General features: G+C 43.3%; 1 protein-coding gene across 17 annotated transcripts in view; it reads right to left on the bottom strand.

The window, feature by feature from the left end:
* The window catches only part of NFIA (nuclear factor I A), a 348,955-nt gene that overhangs the window by 76,478 nt on the left and 255,857 nt on the right, over window positions 1-16,620 (bottom strand). For all 17 annotated transcript variants that reach the window (XM_035333978.1, XM_035333984.1, XM_035333977.1 and 14 more), the window contains 3 exons: window positions 13,619-13,693; window positions 4,324-4,441; window positions 1,940-2,067 (listed from right to left, as the gene is read on the bottom strand). In XM_035333978.1, coding sequence (XP_035189869.1) covers window positions 1,940-2,067; window positions 4,324-4,441; window positions 13,619-13,693 — 321 coding nt within the window. The remainder of the gene's footprint in view (window positions 1-1,939; window positions 2,068-4,323; window positions 4,442-13,618; window positions 13,694-16,620) is intronic.

Below are 16,620 nucleotides of genomic sequence, written 5' to 3'. Positions count from 1 at the left end.
TCTTCTCTTCTCTCTGCTCCTTTTTTCTCTTCATTCTGCTCTTCACTCCTCTCCTCTTCACTCCTTTCCCTATCCGAGAACCTCCCGAAGCTTGACACTAGCAGTTATGCTTAAATCCCCCATCCCACTTGTGCATGTAGGGCTTTAGGCACTTCTCTTGCCCAGCTTAGCACGTCAGTGCCATTCTCTAGACAGGACTTGGATGAGACCAAGGTTATGAAAACATGCGGGGAAAATCACCAGAAGTGACAGCAAAATTAATAGCCAGCCTCTGGCTGCTGTATAAATGAAGAACGTTTGTCATTAATAAAGAGGCCCCCAAACTTTGGGGGGAGCTAGCCTTCAGTCTGACCATGATGTCGAGGCAGTGAACCAGTCAGCTTTTAGCCATCTGTGCCTGAGAGGAGGTTGTGATCTCTCCTTCCGATGGGCGCTGAGCTTTTGTTCGTGCTTCTGCCGCTCCATGAGCAGAGTAGCTCAGTACAAGGTGAAGCTCTGCCTTACATCATCTGGAGACTGGAGCGGATGGAGGAAACAGCCCCCAGCATCTACGGCGCAGGACACCTCGCTGAAAACACCAGAGCCCTGGGGACCACGGTGGCAAGACAGTCACAGGGAGCCTGGCACTTGTCTGCCTGCAGGTCCACCCTCTCCTCCTGCCAAAGTGCCACATCTGCACTCAATAAGGGCCCACAAGCTGGCTCCTCCTCATTAGAGGAGAGAGGGCAGCTGGCAGGGGATCCTCCAAGGGCTCCCAGGCGCGGGAATCAGTCCCCTCCCAGTCTGGAATAGCCCAAATTTGGTGACTTTCTGGGCATGCTGTAAAGGACAGCTGTTTGACAGGGTCTCCAGAGAAAGCTGTGGGTATGTTTCCTACATGATGAAGGATATAGGTGGCTGGCCAAGTGCCCACAGAACTGATTTTAATGCTGTTCAGGTTGAATTTACTTTTCTATGCTGTACAGTTCATTATACACAGTGCCCTGGACAAGCATGTGTTGTTTCAAAACAAACCAAAAACACTAATTTAAATCCAAACAAACAAGAAAGGGAAAAAGCATGTATTGCGAAAGACCCTTTGGGCTGTTTAGAGGGCCTTCTCAAACACTGGGAGGCTTCTCAAACACTGGGAGATGAAAGTACTGACTGCGTTTATCTAACAAATAAGACTTTTGTTATTTTTATTGGCAATAAATATGTGAATATTTAGCTGTAACCAAAATCGAGCCATTAGCTTTACCTCTATATGTAGCACTGACCCAGAAAAATATTTTCAATAGTATTAAGCACCCAGATGATCTCAAGATAGGTGACCAACGGACAGTTAAATACATAACGTAACATAGCCCAAAAGATAACCAGCAAGAAAGATCACACATAAAAATTAACTGAGAAGGGGCAGAAGAGCTGCTTCCTAAAGCTTATGAAGTTTAATACCCAGTGATAGCTATTTTGATATGAAACCTCCAATCACACTTCAGATGACATTGTAAGTCTCTTAAAAGTCATTACTAAGTGATCTCGAGTGTTGTAGAATGCTTGAAAAGTCCTTCTACCTTACATAAGTTTAGGGATATTTATTTAAATAGTCTAACTGTGGGGAACACCCCAAACAGGTAATGCTTTTTGCTAAGCGAATGTCACTGCTATCCCAGAACTGAATCTGGACATTTTGACAGAAACAGACAGTGTATCTTTTGCTGCATTATTTAAATACTTAAGATATTTGGCAGAAATACAGAAGTGACACACTACAGAAACATTTACAGCTGCAGGAGCAATAAAACCTCTACAGTATTTTCATTAGACTGACCTTTTCTCAGAAGAAGTTACAAGATTTCTATAATAGAGCACCTTTCTATACAGCATTCAGTGTACTCTGATAACAAAACGAGCAACTGGAGATAATTTTCTAGGGCTCCTGAAAGCCGTGGCTTACCTGGCTCCACTTCATGCCATCCACTTGACTGGCTGCCACTTCCTGGAGAGCGCCCTTGGCTTGTATAAAACGGCTCCTCACCAGGACTGTCCATTTCATCCTCCACAGATTTGAGACGTTTTGTAGAGCTGAAGAAATAAAAACACATAATAACTACTATATATATGGAAAGAAACAAAGGCACGTGTTTTGGGACGTACCTTGCTAGCACTGCCTGAGACTAACCTGCTTATGGAAACTACAGCCTTTCAAGGAGTCCACACTGAACCCCTAAACATCCCTTAATTTAACTAGAAGACAATTTAACATTTAGGCTTTTATAGGGCAAAAAGCAGGACATTTTTCAAAGCACACAGAGGTCAATAAAATAATTTGTACTGCATTATTTTTGTAATTTGAATAAATATGGTAATGACATGCAAGACATTTTAACTGTCAGATTTTTGCACCACTTAGCCTGAAAGACATATTATTTATCAGCTCAAACTTGCATTTTCAACCTTTTAACTATAGCTGTTAAATTAACCCAGACTTCAGACCCTTAAGAAGTGTAGACAAATGAAAGATGGAAGAATCCATTCGTGGTTCCGATGTTCCCATAATCATACAAGTAAAAGCTCAGGAGACAGAAGAGCCCTTTCAGTGGTCTCTGATGGTCAGTGACTCAGACTCCATCAGTTTGGTAGGGAGAGGATCCCAAAGCCAAGGACACTCAGGTTGGCTCTGTTTTCTATAATGAGTTGTACAGACTGCGTGGGGACATTACTGAGAATTTCTCTTTTAAGTACTTTTCCAAGGCTGGGTCAGCTCACTTTTTACCCCAAATCTATATTCCATTAAGATTTAAGGCATTCAAGAATGGGCTCCTCTGTACAGGGGGAACATGTTTAAAAGACATCAAATATCCCAATTTCTGCTGGTCTAAAACTTGCAGTCTCTGTGCAGCTCTTCACCCGAAGCTCTGCGCAGGTATACTAAATCAGTTTGTGAGAAACAGGAAGAATAATTTTTGTGGCATGTGTGGAATGCAGGTTTGGCCATTCCGTAATTTAGAGAATTGTTATGTGTCAATAGGGGAAATTGTGTGCATACAATATAATTACCGCCCGATAATTCCGCTGACTCTGTGTATTTAAGGAATATTTTTTTTCTGACTGGGAACAGCCTAATGAGAGGAAAACAAACATATCACCAAGTTATTAACTACCCATGCTGTTTATAATTATGTCCTTATCACTGCTAGCTATTTGCAGAAGAACAGAAGAGTAACAACTGAGCTCTTAAGTAACTGATAACCTCACTTTTTTTGCTTCTGGAATCACAACCGAACTCTACCTGAGAATGGTGCTAGTGATGAGCACTGTAAATGGGGTGCAGTTTATATGCAAAGAAGAAAGAGAAAAAAGTTTTTAACTGATGTGTAATGGGAATTGTAGTCACCAAACTTCATAATGTACACTAACTGCAAGATGTAGAATGTTCTTCCAGTTACTGCCAGCTGTAAGAAGCTATGGCTAAGAGCCTCCCTCTAAAGATTTTCTTTTTAGAAAATAGAAAACAACAGACATATTCAAACTATAGTCTTTTTACATGTGCACTTGCTTACTGCAAAGCTGGTGGCACTGCAGACTGAGATAAAAACGTCAAACAACTCTGGGCTGAAGTTAGACTTTCTTGTCATGTCTTTGAAATAAGTGATCTATTTTGGCCATGGGGGAAGAAAAATCAGTCACTTTCTTTAATAATGTTCAAGACTACCAGAGTGACTGGGCTTGTTTATAAATCTAATCTCATGGATGCTTAAAGTAAAAGGATAGGGTAAAAAATAAAAAATGTCCTTGTCTGGCAGTTGGTATCTAAGCCAAAATCAAAATGAAACTGGGTAGTCATCTGCATTAACAACTCACAGTTTTCAAATCGTTGAGTCACAATTTTCTAAATGCTATATGAAAACCAGAATGCATTAAAGACTAAGATCCTAAAACTGTATTTGTCTCACAGATAACACTTTTTAAGATAAAGAATGCATCTAAGTCTATCTTAAGATTTTCCTGCCAGGACAAAGTAGCTCATCTCGATAAGCTCCCAATTCTCTTCTGCCACCACTAAAACTCCAACAATTCCTGTGGAACTTCTCCTGATACACCAAGACATGAGCCAGAAGTTATACAAGGCAATGCAACTGATTTTCTTCAAAGTTTGTATATATAAAAAGAACTTTAACAGCAATCCAGCTGAACATTCAGCTCTGTGAATCTGAAACAGCTCCCCATCCTGAGGCCCCCAAACTACTTGTCAAATAATTTAGTGGTTACTTTCCCAGATGAGTGATGATGCTTGCCTGGGTTTCCAAGTAACTTGGCAGTAGGCAGAGATTAAATTACCTGGTAGAGGATGTGCTAGGTAAAGACCTCCTCATTGCTCCTGGGCTCATGCTGTAGTATGAAGAACTTTCCAAATCTGAGAGGGAGAAATTAGGGCCTGTTCCTGCAGCTATTGGTGCTGGGGAAACAAAACAAAAAAAAATGAAGTCAGTAACCCAAGTGAATAAGGCATGAATAGCACTTCAAAATCACTTTCTTATTCCTCGGTAATGTATTTATTTTCACAATGAGAATAGGTGGGATGTGGAAATTGAGAAATGCTAGTGGAAACGGGCATTGCAATCAAGCAAATGTAAATTTTATCGAGAATACAATGTTCCATAGACTCTTTCTTATATCCCTCCAATGATATTATTTCTTTAAAAAATCAAACATTTATGACAAACTTTTATTCAATTTAATTAAGCACTGCTTTTCTATTAATATGAGTCTAACACAATGAAACTTGTTGCATTTGTTTTTAGGACAACATTGCATTTACTGGCATAGTTACAAATAGGCTGCATCATCCCTGCAGCGTGCTTGGCATAATCTATAAGCAGCATAGGCAGGGAAATACACACCTCAGGACCTCTGGTATGTACGTGATGTACATCTCCAAGCACAGAGATTACAAATGCCCCTTGGAGAAAGTACAAACACAGATGAAAAACCCAAGTTCTCTTCTGCCTGCGAGCATCTGAATTTTCCTCTGGCCTCTCCTCCAGCTAAATCACAGCTAGAGACATTTGTCTCAAAAAATGTTATCCAGCAATTACTTTTCACTGCTCACCTCTCACTACCTTACCCAGCACCTAAATTTTATTGTAAGGGATATGAATAGCATTAATTTCCATGTCCTAAAGCCTTGGTTTTACATTAAAATATTATGAGTTCCTGCACGCCCTAAAGTTTTCAGGCACAAGCCTATGAACTCTGTGTGCTGTATTCTTCTGGGAACAGAGCAGCTTAACGTTAAAGTTAAATGCATTAAAAGATAATGCATTTCACAAAAACATGCAACTATATGGCATGTGGTCCCATAGCCACTGCTGCTGTTCCAGTGCTATTTGCAGGACAAAGCAACTTAGGGAGCTGACAATTACAGATCATGATTTTCTCTCACATTTCAGAGACATCTGAAAAAGGACATACTACACAATAAAAAGCACAAGTTTGGCCTGGAACGTATTGTCTGAGAGCCCCGATTTACAGCAACAAAGGCAAAGCAGTCTCAATGCCACACAAAGATGCTGAGCCAAGTTTAATCTTTGGTCTGAGAATCTGGCCCTTTTTCAAAGACGAAAAAATCTTTCACTCCGACGGGGCAGGAGTGAGGAAATGAAGACAGGATAGCTCATATCGCCCAGCTAACATGTCTGGGCTGAAATGCAGGCCTTCTGGGAGTGCTGCCATTGACTGTAATGGGGCCAGTATTTCACCCCAAGACTTAAGGAGCTCACAGTGTCAGATCTGACAGAGGAATAATGTAGCTTTGCAGCTGCCTCATCATCCCCACAAGACAATTAGTTGTTGTTTGGCAAGGATCTTTTAAGAACGTCATTGAGACAGAAAGGGAACAGCCTGGATAGCCATGGACTTTTAAAAGCACGGGACGGAAAATACACAACACTATTAAAACTTGAGAAAATCTGGAATGATCATTAAAAGGAACGAAGCTGGGAAGTAATTTATGACAAGAACGCTCAAATCCTTTGTTATCTTCCCTTAACTATCATACGCTTCCTGTACACCGCATATATGAGAGGGTGTGTTAACACAAAGAAAGAAAAATTAAGCACAGTAAAATTAACTCGTTTTATCAATTTGTGCTTTCTGCAACAGTTTCCTGACAGCAACTACAAGAGGCTGTAAAACTGATGAATTTGCATGGAAAAAGAAAACGGTGTAAGTAATTTGTGTAAAAGGTAACACGGACATGGACTGCTATAATTCAGACACCCTGCAGATAGCAGACTGCTGCAGTGTGAGCAGTTATGGGTTAGAAAAATGACCACACTGCAGTCAGTCTGACTTGAATGGAAATCAATCATAAAGGTACTCTCTGCAGCATCTACTCCACAGTTTTCAGCAACTTCCTTGCCAAACAGATTTCTGCTCTGAAAACCCTTTGCTGATCAGTTCCTCTGCACCCTCTACCTACCAAAGCCTAACTTACAGGTTAAGCACACTATTTTCCAAACAGGGACATAAAAAGGTAAGCACCAAATTAATGCACTATTTCTTTTCTTTCTGAGGCACAACAAATTTCCTAACCACTACAAGATTTATGAAGCAGCTTTATTCTAAAGAGATATGGAAGAAAAACTGGTACCTGGGTAATGCTTCTGTTCTTCCTCTCGCCTCCCTGTTACTCCCCCTTTACCCAAATATAGGACAATTCTGCTCAAACATTTGAATTGGCCCTATATGTACCTCCAGAACAGGGGTGGAGGAGGAACAGGGTATTGCTAATCCTGTATAAACTCAGCACAAAGTAGCAAGAGACTAATTTCTGCCCCTGCAGCAAACACAAAGGATGCTTTCTTTGTTACAGGCCAAACCACCTCACCACAGCAAGAGCCAGTTTGCATCCAGAGGGTTACAGAATGACCCCCACCTCTACCAAACAGCAACAGATGTCCCCAGCAGTGGCTGAAGTGGCTAGATGGCCCACAGCAGCTGAATGCTGGAAAGTCCCATGGCAGTTCCTAGATGAACTGCGATCCTGCCACAACCAACTTGAGGCCACTGACCCTAGAAGAGCCGCGACAAGCTTTGCACAGGGTCAAGCTGTTCTTGAATCCCTTCTCCTGCATATTGGATGCCTGTCTTTCAGCCTTGGGGGAGCTGAGCTGCACCTCGTGCCTTCTGCATGGGGTTTCAGCCACAGGCTGCCTGGCTGCTCTCGTGGCTCCTGTGTTTTTTTTTTGTTTGTTTGTTTTTTTGGTGTGAGGCACCTCCAGGAGGCTTCTCAGTTTGCTTCTAATGACTTTTCACACCGCATTTGGTCTTTGAACAGGACTGTCCTGTTCCTGGGAATGTGCTGTGGCCCTATACGAAGCGGCAGCACAGCTGGGAAGCTCACCATCCAGCACAGCTGGCTGTTTGCACACTGCAGCCTGCAGAAACTCCAGGCCGTTGGCGTTAAAAACACGCCGTTCTCCCGCCTAACAAACGCTCTGCAGCAAAGTGACCACCTTCTGATAGCTCAAGAACATCTCCTGAACAAGAAAGGATATCGGAAATTTCAGTTGTGACTCAAAACTAGGGTCTCCACCTACGTGCTGACACCACAGTGTGGCGGGGCACGGGGCCTGGTGGATGAAGGACCCCCTCTGCCCTTTGCACCCAGGGATGCGTGCGGGGGTCTGCACAAACAGACTGATTCGGGGCCTGGCTCCAACTCCAGCTGTGGGCATCTCAAAAAGCCCCCGTGTGCAGGGGATGGGTGTAGCTTGCTCTGAAGGGGCAGGACGAGGTGGCTGGTGTGGGCAGAATGTCCCTCGCCCCGGGCTGCCACACAGGCAGGAGGGAGGTGGCTGTGCCAGGCCGAGCGGCAGCGCCAGGCCCAGGAACGTGGGCAGGGCCTCCCCTGCTGCCAGCTCGTTAGCCCGGATCTTCACCCGAAATGTCAAGAAAAATAACAGAGAAATTAACAAAAAGCCCTCTGACTTAACTCAATTGGAATATTTATTTTGAAAAATTTATTGAATTAGAGAACAGGAAACCCACTAAATAAAAACAGCCAGGCTGGCATTTGTCTTCCTTGAAATATGGCACTCTCTTTCAGTCATGTTAATATTTAGCTTCTCGTTTTCCATTTTTATGTATTTATTTTTACAAAGGGGCTGGGATGTGACTAAGATCATTACATGTGTAACATTGCAGCAGAGTGATAATGTGTTTAAGGTTAAACGGGAGAAACGTGACATTTGACTAATAAACTTTTTCCTGTGTTGTGACTCCATAAACAAAGGGAAACACACTGCACTGCTGATGCAGAGAGGAAAGGGGATCTGTTTTCTTCTTCTTCTTCTTTTTTTTTTGCAAGGCCTTTGTCTCCTACACACTGTATCGTTAGATGCAAAGAGGCTTAGCTGAATACAACAGATATGAAATGTGTGATGTTCATTTTAAAATTACAAGTACAGCCTGCTATTGACCATCTAATTATGCTGAGTTCCATTTATAAACATAGCTAACCACTAAGTTTATAGAGACTTTTTGTGCTGCTTTAATAGGATATTGATCGAGAGCAAGGTTTGAGTGGACTGCCATTGAATTGTGTAATGGCATACAAAAGGCAAGGTCACGGCAACTGTTCACTCTATGCCTGCAGTCTATTTTTTATTATAATCTTTTTTTCTTCCTCTCATACCAAGCCCAAACAGAGTGTTTTGGATAGCAGTGCTTTGCTAAGGAATATAAAGTACCTTTTTGAATGTTAATTTTCATGCTGCTGACTTTAACTACCTTCACTACTGTAATGCTTAGTATAGCAGAAAACATACAGGCTGCTGTTTAAGAAAAAGCAGTTTTACGATGCCCCAGCTTTCCCACACGTGCTCTGCACCGGGGAGGTCTGCGGAGGAGAGCCTCTTCTCCCTCTGCCAGCCTCCAGGAAGGCAGCGGCGTCCTCCCAGCCCCTTGCAAGCTGCTGCCTGGCCCAGGCCCCCACACCTTGCAGCCGGCACGCAGCGCGCGGTGGGGCTGGCAGGACTTTCCCTGCAATTTGTTTTGGCTGTGCCTGGCCACTCGATGAGAAGTGTGAGGAAGTCGTGTTTCCTCCATCGCACCCACACTCCGTGCCCGGAGCGGCGGCAGTTACTTTCGTTTCTAGCATTTGTGTGCTTGCGTGACAGCAAGGACGAGTTGGGCCCCTGCGACCACAGGGTAGCCCAGAAGCTTGTCCGGCTCCTGCCTTGCTGCGTGCCAGGGCTGGCAGTGCCCTGAGTAAGTGCTCGGGTGTTGCTAAAGCAGCCGTTAACCACAGCGAGAGGCTGCCTGCAAGCCTGGCGCTCGCTGCAGCCAGCAGCCAGCATCCTCCGTGCTGCAGGATTCCGAGCTTTTCAAAATACCTTGGCCACAAAATCACCTCTTACCTGTAGAATTAGCATAACTTTCAAAGATAATTAGCGGAACCATTTCTGTGTTTACACAGAAGTGGTAAGCAACTGCATGTACGGTTGTGTGCTTGTGGTTTCACTGGCTCATTAGAAGGATTAAAAGTCACCCCACTTGCTCTGTACAGCTCCTTACTGCACGCAGTTAACGTCTTAAAACTCAAAGCGTGGCATTTTCTGTCCAGGGTGCAGTCAGAATTCCCTTGTTTATCAGCATGAATAATGATGTCATTTTGACAAATAACACAGCACAAAACAAATATGTTTCATTTGGCTTTAGTGAATGTTCATAAATCCTAAATCTTTCTTCACATCCTGGGCAGTGCAGTTTATCTGGCTGCCTGAAGGACCTCCAAGGGAGGAGATCTTCCCAGCAGCTCTCTGCACAAGAGCACATGGTGCAGACTCAGTCTAACAGGGGAATAATGTCCTCTATGCCCCTCTCTCTGCTCCAGCCTGTGCCAAGCATGGGCTCTTGCTCAACCAGGCAGTAAGCTAACGCAGCAGCGGAGTCCCAGGCCAGCACCTCCTGCAGATGGCATTCCCCACTGCCGTGCAGTATCTGCACCCAGTGAGTGGAGTATTTTCCTAGCAAGGGTGGACAGGGAGAAGGTTTTGCTTGGTCAACAGCTGGCTGTTCAGTTCACAAAACCTGTACAGCTCCAACTCTTCTGCTTCTGGTGCCAGCCCAAACCTCCCTGGAGGGGGAAGAATGAAGCCTCCATTATCTGAAGGGGTCTCCTCAGTATCTGGGGTGAACAAACACCTACAGAGAAGCTCACACCTTTTGTCTTCTAATAATATAAGAGAACCAGCAGCTTGCTCTGCAACATCCACATCAGACTGGGTGGAGAGGGAACTAGCTGCTTTTCAGATGAACATATATGAGCTACTTTTTCTGTTTTACTAGGCTCTGCAAGATTCAGTAGCTGGGTAGCACTTTGAAAGCAAATCTCCATCTGTGGGACTGAAGAAAGCAGGTTTCTGTTACCAGAGTAGTCTAGACTGGTTCAATAGCTCATAGAAACTGTGACGATCAGCACTGATAGATAAGATAGACAATGGTAACAGCTGACCTTTTGCTTGATTAATTCATTCCCCAAATTTGCATGACTGAGACAACTGCCTATTACTTGAGACTCCTTGTCATGCAGAACTCTGGGAACTTTACTAAATAAACCTGGCACATAACTCTTCCAAACAATATTTCATATCGTAACTTTAGATAACAGCAGCAAGCCACAGGCCAGTTAAAACTGTGGGAAATCACATTTTTCTATCGTTATATTATCAAAAACAAGCATGGAAAGAATAATGGTAGTGGGCATACACAAAGATAACCTCTTTGTAAAGCAGACACGGAGCACACGGGAAGACAGCAGAGACAGAACATGAGGGCCACTACAGATAGGCAGGTTTGCTGCATCCCCAGCCATGGTGGCTTCTAAAGATGCAATGACTTTTTCAAAAGTAAAAACAAGAGAATGGGCTGAGGACATCTTGATTGCTCAAACTGCACACTTAATAGCCGCCGGTGAGTCTGGGTAATGGCTGCTCATAAGCTGAGATCCCCAGCATGAAGGCAACCCATGGACTGGTCTCAAGTCAAGACACAAATACATAAACCACCCAGCAAGAGTTATCCTGAAAAGCACACTCTTTAAAAGCCCTTACATGCCAATTTAGGCAAACATGCGGCAATTACTTTGTCGCTCTGTTATGTTAAATTATCCTTTGAATATTAGCGTGCAAATTCATACTGACTTCGCTGGGAATTTGTTGCTAGACTCTACACTAAACATATCCTGCTGGGTAGCCACGGCATGTCAGGCTGTGGACTTCTCAGACCTCACAAAGTAAACAAGGTTACGGCTGGTCAGTACATGTCTGGGGCATCTCCAAGGAAAATCCAGGGTGCTATCAAAAGCAGTGTAGCTAAATCAGTTGCTGGCACTCTTCCCTCTGAGTCAGTTCTGAAGTGATATCCCGATATGCTTTGGGGACACTATTTTTGGTAGAGGTGCTGGCTTGTGGACAGGATATAAAACTGAGGTCTTGACCTCCCAGGATTATTAAAGATCCCATGAAAAAGAGTGCAAACCCCCACGTCTACAAGAGATGAAAGCTGAATCTTTTTATTTTGCCTACCAACACCTCCTTGCTTATTTTAGATGAAGTTTATGCCTGTCCTGCTCTTCCTGCGTGCAATTACCCTAACCGACGGAGGTGGTGCATTTCAGTGGCAAGCAGAGGGAATGTCTCAGACACAGTTCATACTTTGTTTGCAAAATATGTTGAATGCTAGGATTTTTGCTGCATGACGTTTTAGTTTAGCTACAACAAAATATCATGGAAAACTAACAAGCATGAAACATGACGCTCCTGAGGTCAATGCCAAACTTGTGGGGAGGCTGGGACCAGGATGGCCGTGAAGGCTGTAAGTCCTGAACCGGTGCACTTTTCTAGCAGCCCTGTCCTCTCTCTGCACACATGAAGCACGGCTGACAAAGTCCAGAGGCAGTTCTGCTGTGTAGTGCTCCTACAGTGAAGATAAGATTGTGGTGCAGTGGGATGCCTTACAGAGGGGGAGGGAGAATCCTTTGGGCTTCAAAAGCCTTGTGTTGTCACACCGAAATAAAGTGACATGACACGGAGACTTTCAAAGGCTGGGGATAGCTTGGTTTTGCCCACCATGGCTGCAGGTACCAGCAAGGCAGCGTATGTAGTGCCGTGAGTTAGATGTCAAAGCCCCTATTTGAGCACTTCAGGAAGGGAGCTGATTTACAAACGTCCTGTGTGCTCAGCAGCTCTGCTTGGCTTCTGAGTCCTCCCAACTTTGTCCTTCTGACAAAACTCCCACCAGTCGTCAGGGAAGGAGACCCAGGAGAAACATCTGCCCCAAGCTTTTTCTGTCTCTCTCCTGTGCACATACCCCTGATACCACGTCTCCCCTTATCCATGCTTTTCTTGTAGCATCCTATATTTGACTATAAAGCCAATTTACTAGCTGCTTTTTGGCTACAAAGTGCAGCCTTTCCAAAGAGGAAATAAAATAGGAAAATTCTTACAGAAACTGTGTTCTGACTCAAATACAGAGCTTCTCTGCTGGGTTGTGCCAGTGAGATTCCAGCCCCAGAACTTTAACTGGATGCTGAGAGCCAATATACAAACACACATTCCTGCTATGCCCATTTTTATCACTGGCTGTACTAAATGGATGGGTTACAAACCTAAGGCTTGAAGGGGACACATAGCTGAGTGGCTTTCCTGGAGCACTGGTAATTGGTGACGATGTAGTGTTACTGAATGGCTGCAGAGAGCATCCCCAGAGGACTAGTACCTAGGGCTCTGCTTTAGCAGGAGTCTCTCTGCAAGAGATGTCCATATTTTCTCCTTGGACTATCTGGATTATGCCATAGCAAAATACAATCAATGCACCTTTGATCAATGGAACAGGGTGGTGACAGGTACTCTTAATTCACTGTTGTTAGTGAGTATTGACAAGCCTGTAATGATCATGCAGCAGTGTGTCATTCATGCTGGGGTATTAGCATTCTTTAAAGGTCAAAAAACAAATCCCTCTACAAGACAGAATTCCACCCAGTTAAGGGAAAACACAGGCCTTGTGAAGTTAAGGATGCATGCCCCTGAGCAATGAGGTATCACAGCTGAAGCTGGTATAGTTGTTGGCATTATTTACAAGTTCATCAAATTGCAGTTGTACAGGCACACGTGCACATGGCACAGATGAACACGGTGTGCAAAAGCAGCATGGAAAATTCCTGGCTTAAGTACACCGATGATGTTATTTCTACAGGTCTGGTAGAACTGCAGTCCTTGGATCCTGTAGGATATCCACTGGCAAGCTGACCTGTAGAGGTGTATCTCTGCGCTCTGATACAGAGTCTGCCCATTTTTAGCTGGGTACCAGATAAGCTTATCAGCTTGCACACACAAGTTTGCAGAACTATTATTATTATTTTTTTTAATTTACTTTTTCATTATATGTTTTAATTTTCCCATAGTAAAAGATGTGGCACAAAAACACTGTCCCCTGGAGAGAAGCAGGGAGAAGAGACTCTCAGTTTTGAGCACGCTGTTTCTGAATTGGGGAAGGGGCATGATAAGAATCAAAGCAAAAAAAATGGGATTGCAGAAACCACATAAACCAGCCACAAGATGATACTTACTTTGTGAGACTCTTACTAGCTCAGTCACACTGAAAACACCTGATGTGACAAAACTGTCCTGGAAGCCCAAATGTCCTACAAAACAAACAGAGTGAGAGAGAACTGCGATTAGCTTTAAGCATTTAATGACAGTATTCTCAAATACTTTACTTGCATTTAGACTTAAAATGTGACATCTAATTTCCCACTTAGCAGTAATTATTGTTTATGTAGGTGGGTAACTAGTCATACAGCTATGTAGGCTGCTTTGTGGTTTCTATCTAGAGGTTAGGAAAGCTAACATGACACATCAGCAGGGAGATTTTTACATGTTAAAGCATCTCAACAGGAAATCTGAAACAAAAGAGGACTATTTTAATAAACGGTTACCTTGGATGACCCCTAATGACTTCACAATTGAAATGAAAATACTGTACCTAGGAAACAGACAGGACAGCTAAGTTCCATAATCGTTTTAAACATTATTCTCTAAAGAAACATCTGATCAGGATTATCTACCCATTCATTCAAACAAAACAAGATTTAAAGATATACTCTTCATTTTCTGAGGTTACGCTAGGGAAATCTTAAAATAGATGTCAGTTAAAAAAAAATTAAATTAGTGCCATTCCCACTACAAAAAAAATCAATCTAGCATTTAAAACAAGCTTTTGAAAAGAAAAATAAATCTCTGCATAAGAAAAGCATTAACTTTGAGCTTCGGACTGTCTTTAGGAACCAGGGTGTGCACTTCCACGCTTGCCTCCCTTGTGCAAGGAATGCTTCTACACATCAAAATGTTATTACACTTTACATAACAGTATTTTCCTTCTTCTCTGAAAACATGTCTACCACCAAATGTTCATTTAATTTTCACGGGTATGATCAATTACAAAAGGAGCAGCGTTCAGGCTGCCACCCAGCGTAAGTGCGCGGCGTGGGCTGCCGCGGTTCACGCGGGACATGCCTGGCCTTCAATTAGCGGGCTGCACCGAGGCCAGGCTGACCTCCCGCTTTTGAAATCAGGGTCAAAGGAGAAATCGCGGGATAAAGAGATTATTAAAAGAACCGTAAAGTCCTGCTTGCCTGCGGGATAAGTGGCGTACCTTTTAAGGTTGTCCTACTTAGAGCCACCGATTCCAGCACGCGCACATATATTATTGAATGTTTTGCAGGGGCACCATCTGCTCCGCTGTTAATTGCTTGTCAGGTGCAGTACGATTTCCTTACGTTCGGTGTGTTGTACCGTACAGCCTGCTCACCCCGGCAATACCTGCGCACCTTCCCATGACAGAGCCACTGGGCTAACACGAGCTGCCCGTTTGTCCTCTCGCCTTTCTTTTGGAGTTGCTTCAAAAGCAACTTAGCCCACTGCCATTTGTGCTCACACAAGGTGAAGTCAGAGGGACGCATCTTGGGGGCGGTGGGTGATGGGGAAGGGTTTGGGGAGGGGGCTGGACGAGGGCTGGAGGGATGTCAGCTCCCCGTCTCCAGCCAAGCCCTCGCTAAGCTCTGAGCCCTGCCTGGACAAACTTCCCTGCTTCTGAGAGGATCCGACGGTGCCAGATGAACGCAGTTGCTAAGCTAACAGACTCGAGACAAGTTTCTGCATCAGGCATGTTTTTATACTTCAGCAATAATGATGAGTTTTCAAACTGTGTATATGTATATCTCTGGGCATCCTTGTGTATGTGTATATACATATGTATTATGTACACAAACATATAAATATACACAAATCTGTCATGCTCCAGCTGTAGATAAATGTACTATAAAATATTGAAATTGATGCTGAAATTCAACACAAACAAATTCCTCAATCTGCAAACAAGGTTTTTATTTACAGCAAGAGAATAAATTTTTCTCTACTTCAAATGAAAAAATGTTCCTACAAGCTTTTATTTTTCCTTATTTTCCAGTTAGAAATACCTCTCAGATAATTGTAAATGCTTTTGCCTCGTCTGCTTTGTATTTTACTGTAATAAAGGTGATGACTACATCATTCTGCTCTTTAGAAATGGTTGCTGGCCATACACAATGTTTGTTCATTGACAATTTCCCAAGTATTTTTAATATGAAGATCTACTTTTCATATGCTGCAGCAGACCTGCCTATTGAATTAAATGATCTGTGAATTAAAAATAATTCTCTTAGGTCTTCACTGAAACCACTCATGTGCCTAAAATTAAGCATATGCTTAAGTGCCTTGCTGGATCGGGGCCAGGACGCTTACTACTCCGCAGAGCCCTTCGTAGGGAAGCCAGTCTATGCTATATAACTTCTCATACTGTGCTCATCATGACAGTATCTGAGCAACTTCCAGAAGTGCATTCAGCAATACTACGAACATCTGTCACGTGCTGTTTTTTCACAGCGCACCATACCGGCTCTGCTCCGGTGTCCACTTCCACCTGCATTGCTCAGGCAGGTTCCTATCGCACTCAGAGTGAAGGTGAAATTCAAGTATGTAAGTGAAAAATAAATCCCAGCTCCGGTAAGACACTTGGCTTGTTTTTAAAGGGAAAGTCTAGAGCCCTTTGCATTCACGCAATAAAATCATGATTGTAGCATGGCTAACCACGTTCCCTTAACCCAGCAAACCCACGTAAAAGCAGACATGAAAATGCAATAGAATGATTTTCAATACACTCTAGCTCTCGGGTTCCCCCCGTGTATGAGAAAAGTGGATTAAGTTGGCTTGGGCCTGGTAACTTTATTATTCATAAAATCTTATTTTGCTGGGTGTACCTGAAACATCCACTTATTTCTGTAGGAACATTTCTGATGTGTGTTCATGTAATAGTAATCATTAAACAACAGCACGCAACTGGAGTGATTAGATTTTCATCCTTCAATACTGAAAATAAACATTTCACAAATGAAAGGGGAATTTCACAACTCTCCCACTTGTTGTTTACTTATAAACATTAGGAAATCAGGGACTCGTCCCACCAATCATTAATAATACCTTGATACCCACAAAAGCGGTGCCCTTGGCTAAGAGTTGTATCTTGAGCTCATTT

This window comes from Oxyura jamaicensis, chromosome 8 (genome assembly GCF_011077185.1).
Source record: "Oxyura jamaicensis isolate SHBP4307 breed ruddy duck chromosome 8, BPBGC_Ojam_1.0, whole genome shotgun sequence".
Lineage (NCBI taxonomy): Eukaryota > Metazoa > Chordata > Aves > Anseriformes > Anatidae > Oxyura > Oxyura jamaicensis.
The sequence above is the reverse complement of the archived record's forward strand: the minus strand, read 5'-3'. Positions and strand labels throughout refer to the sequence as shown.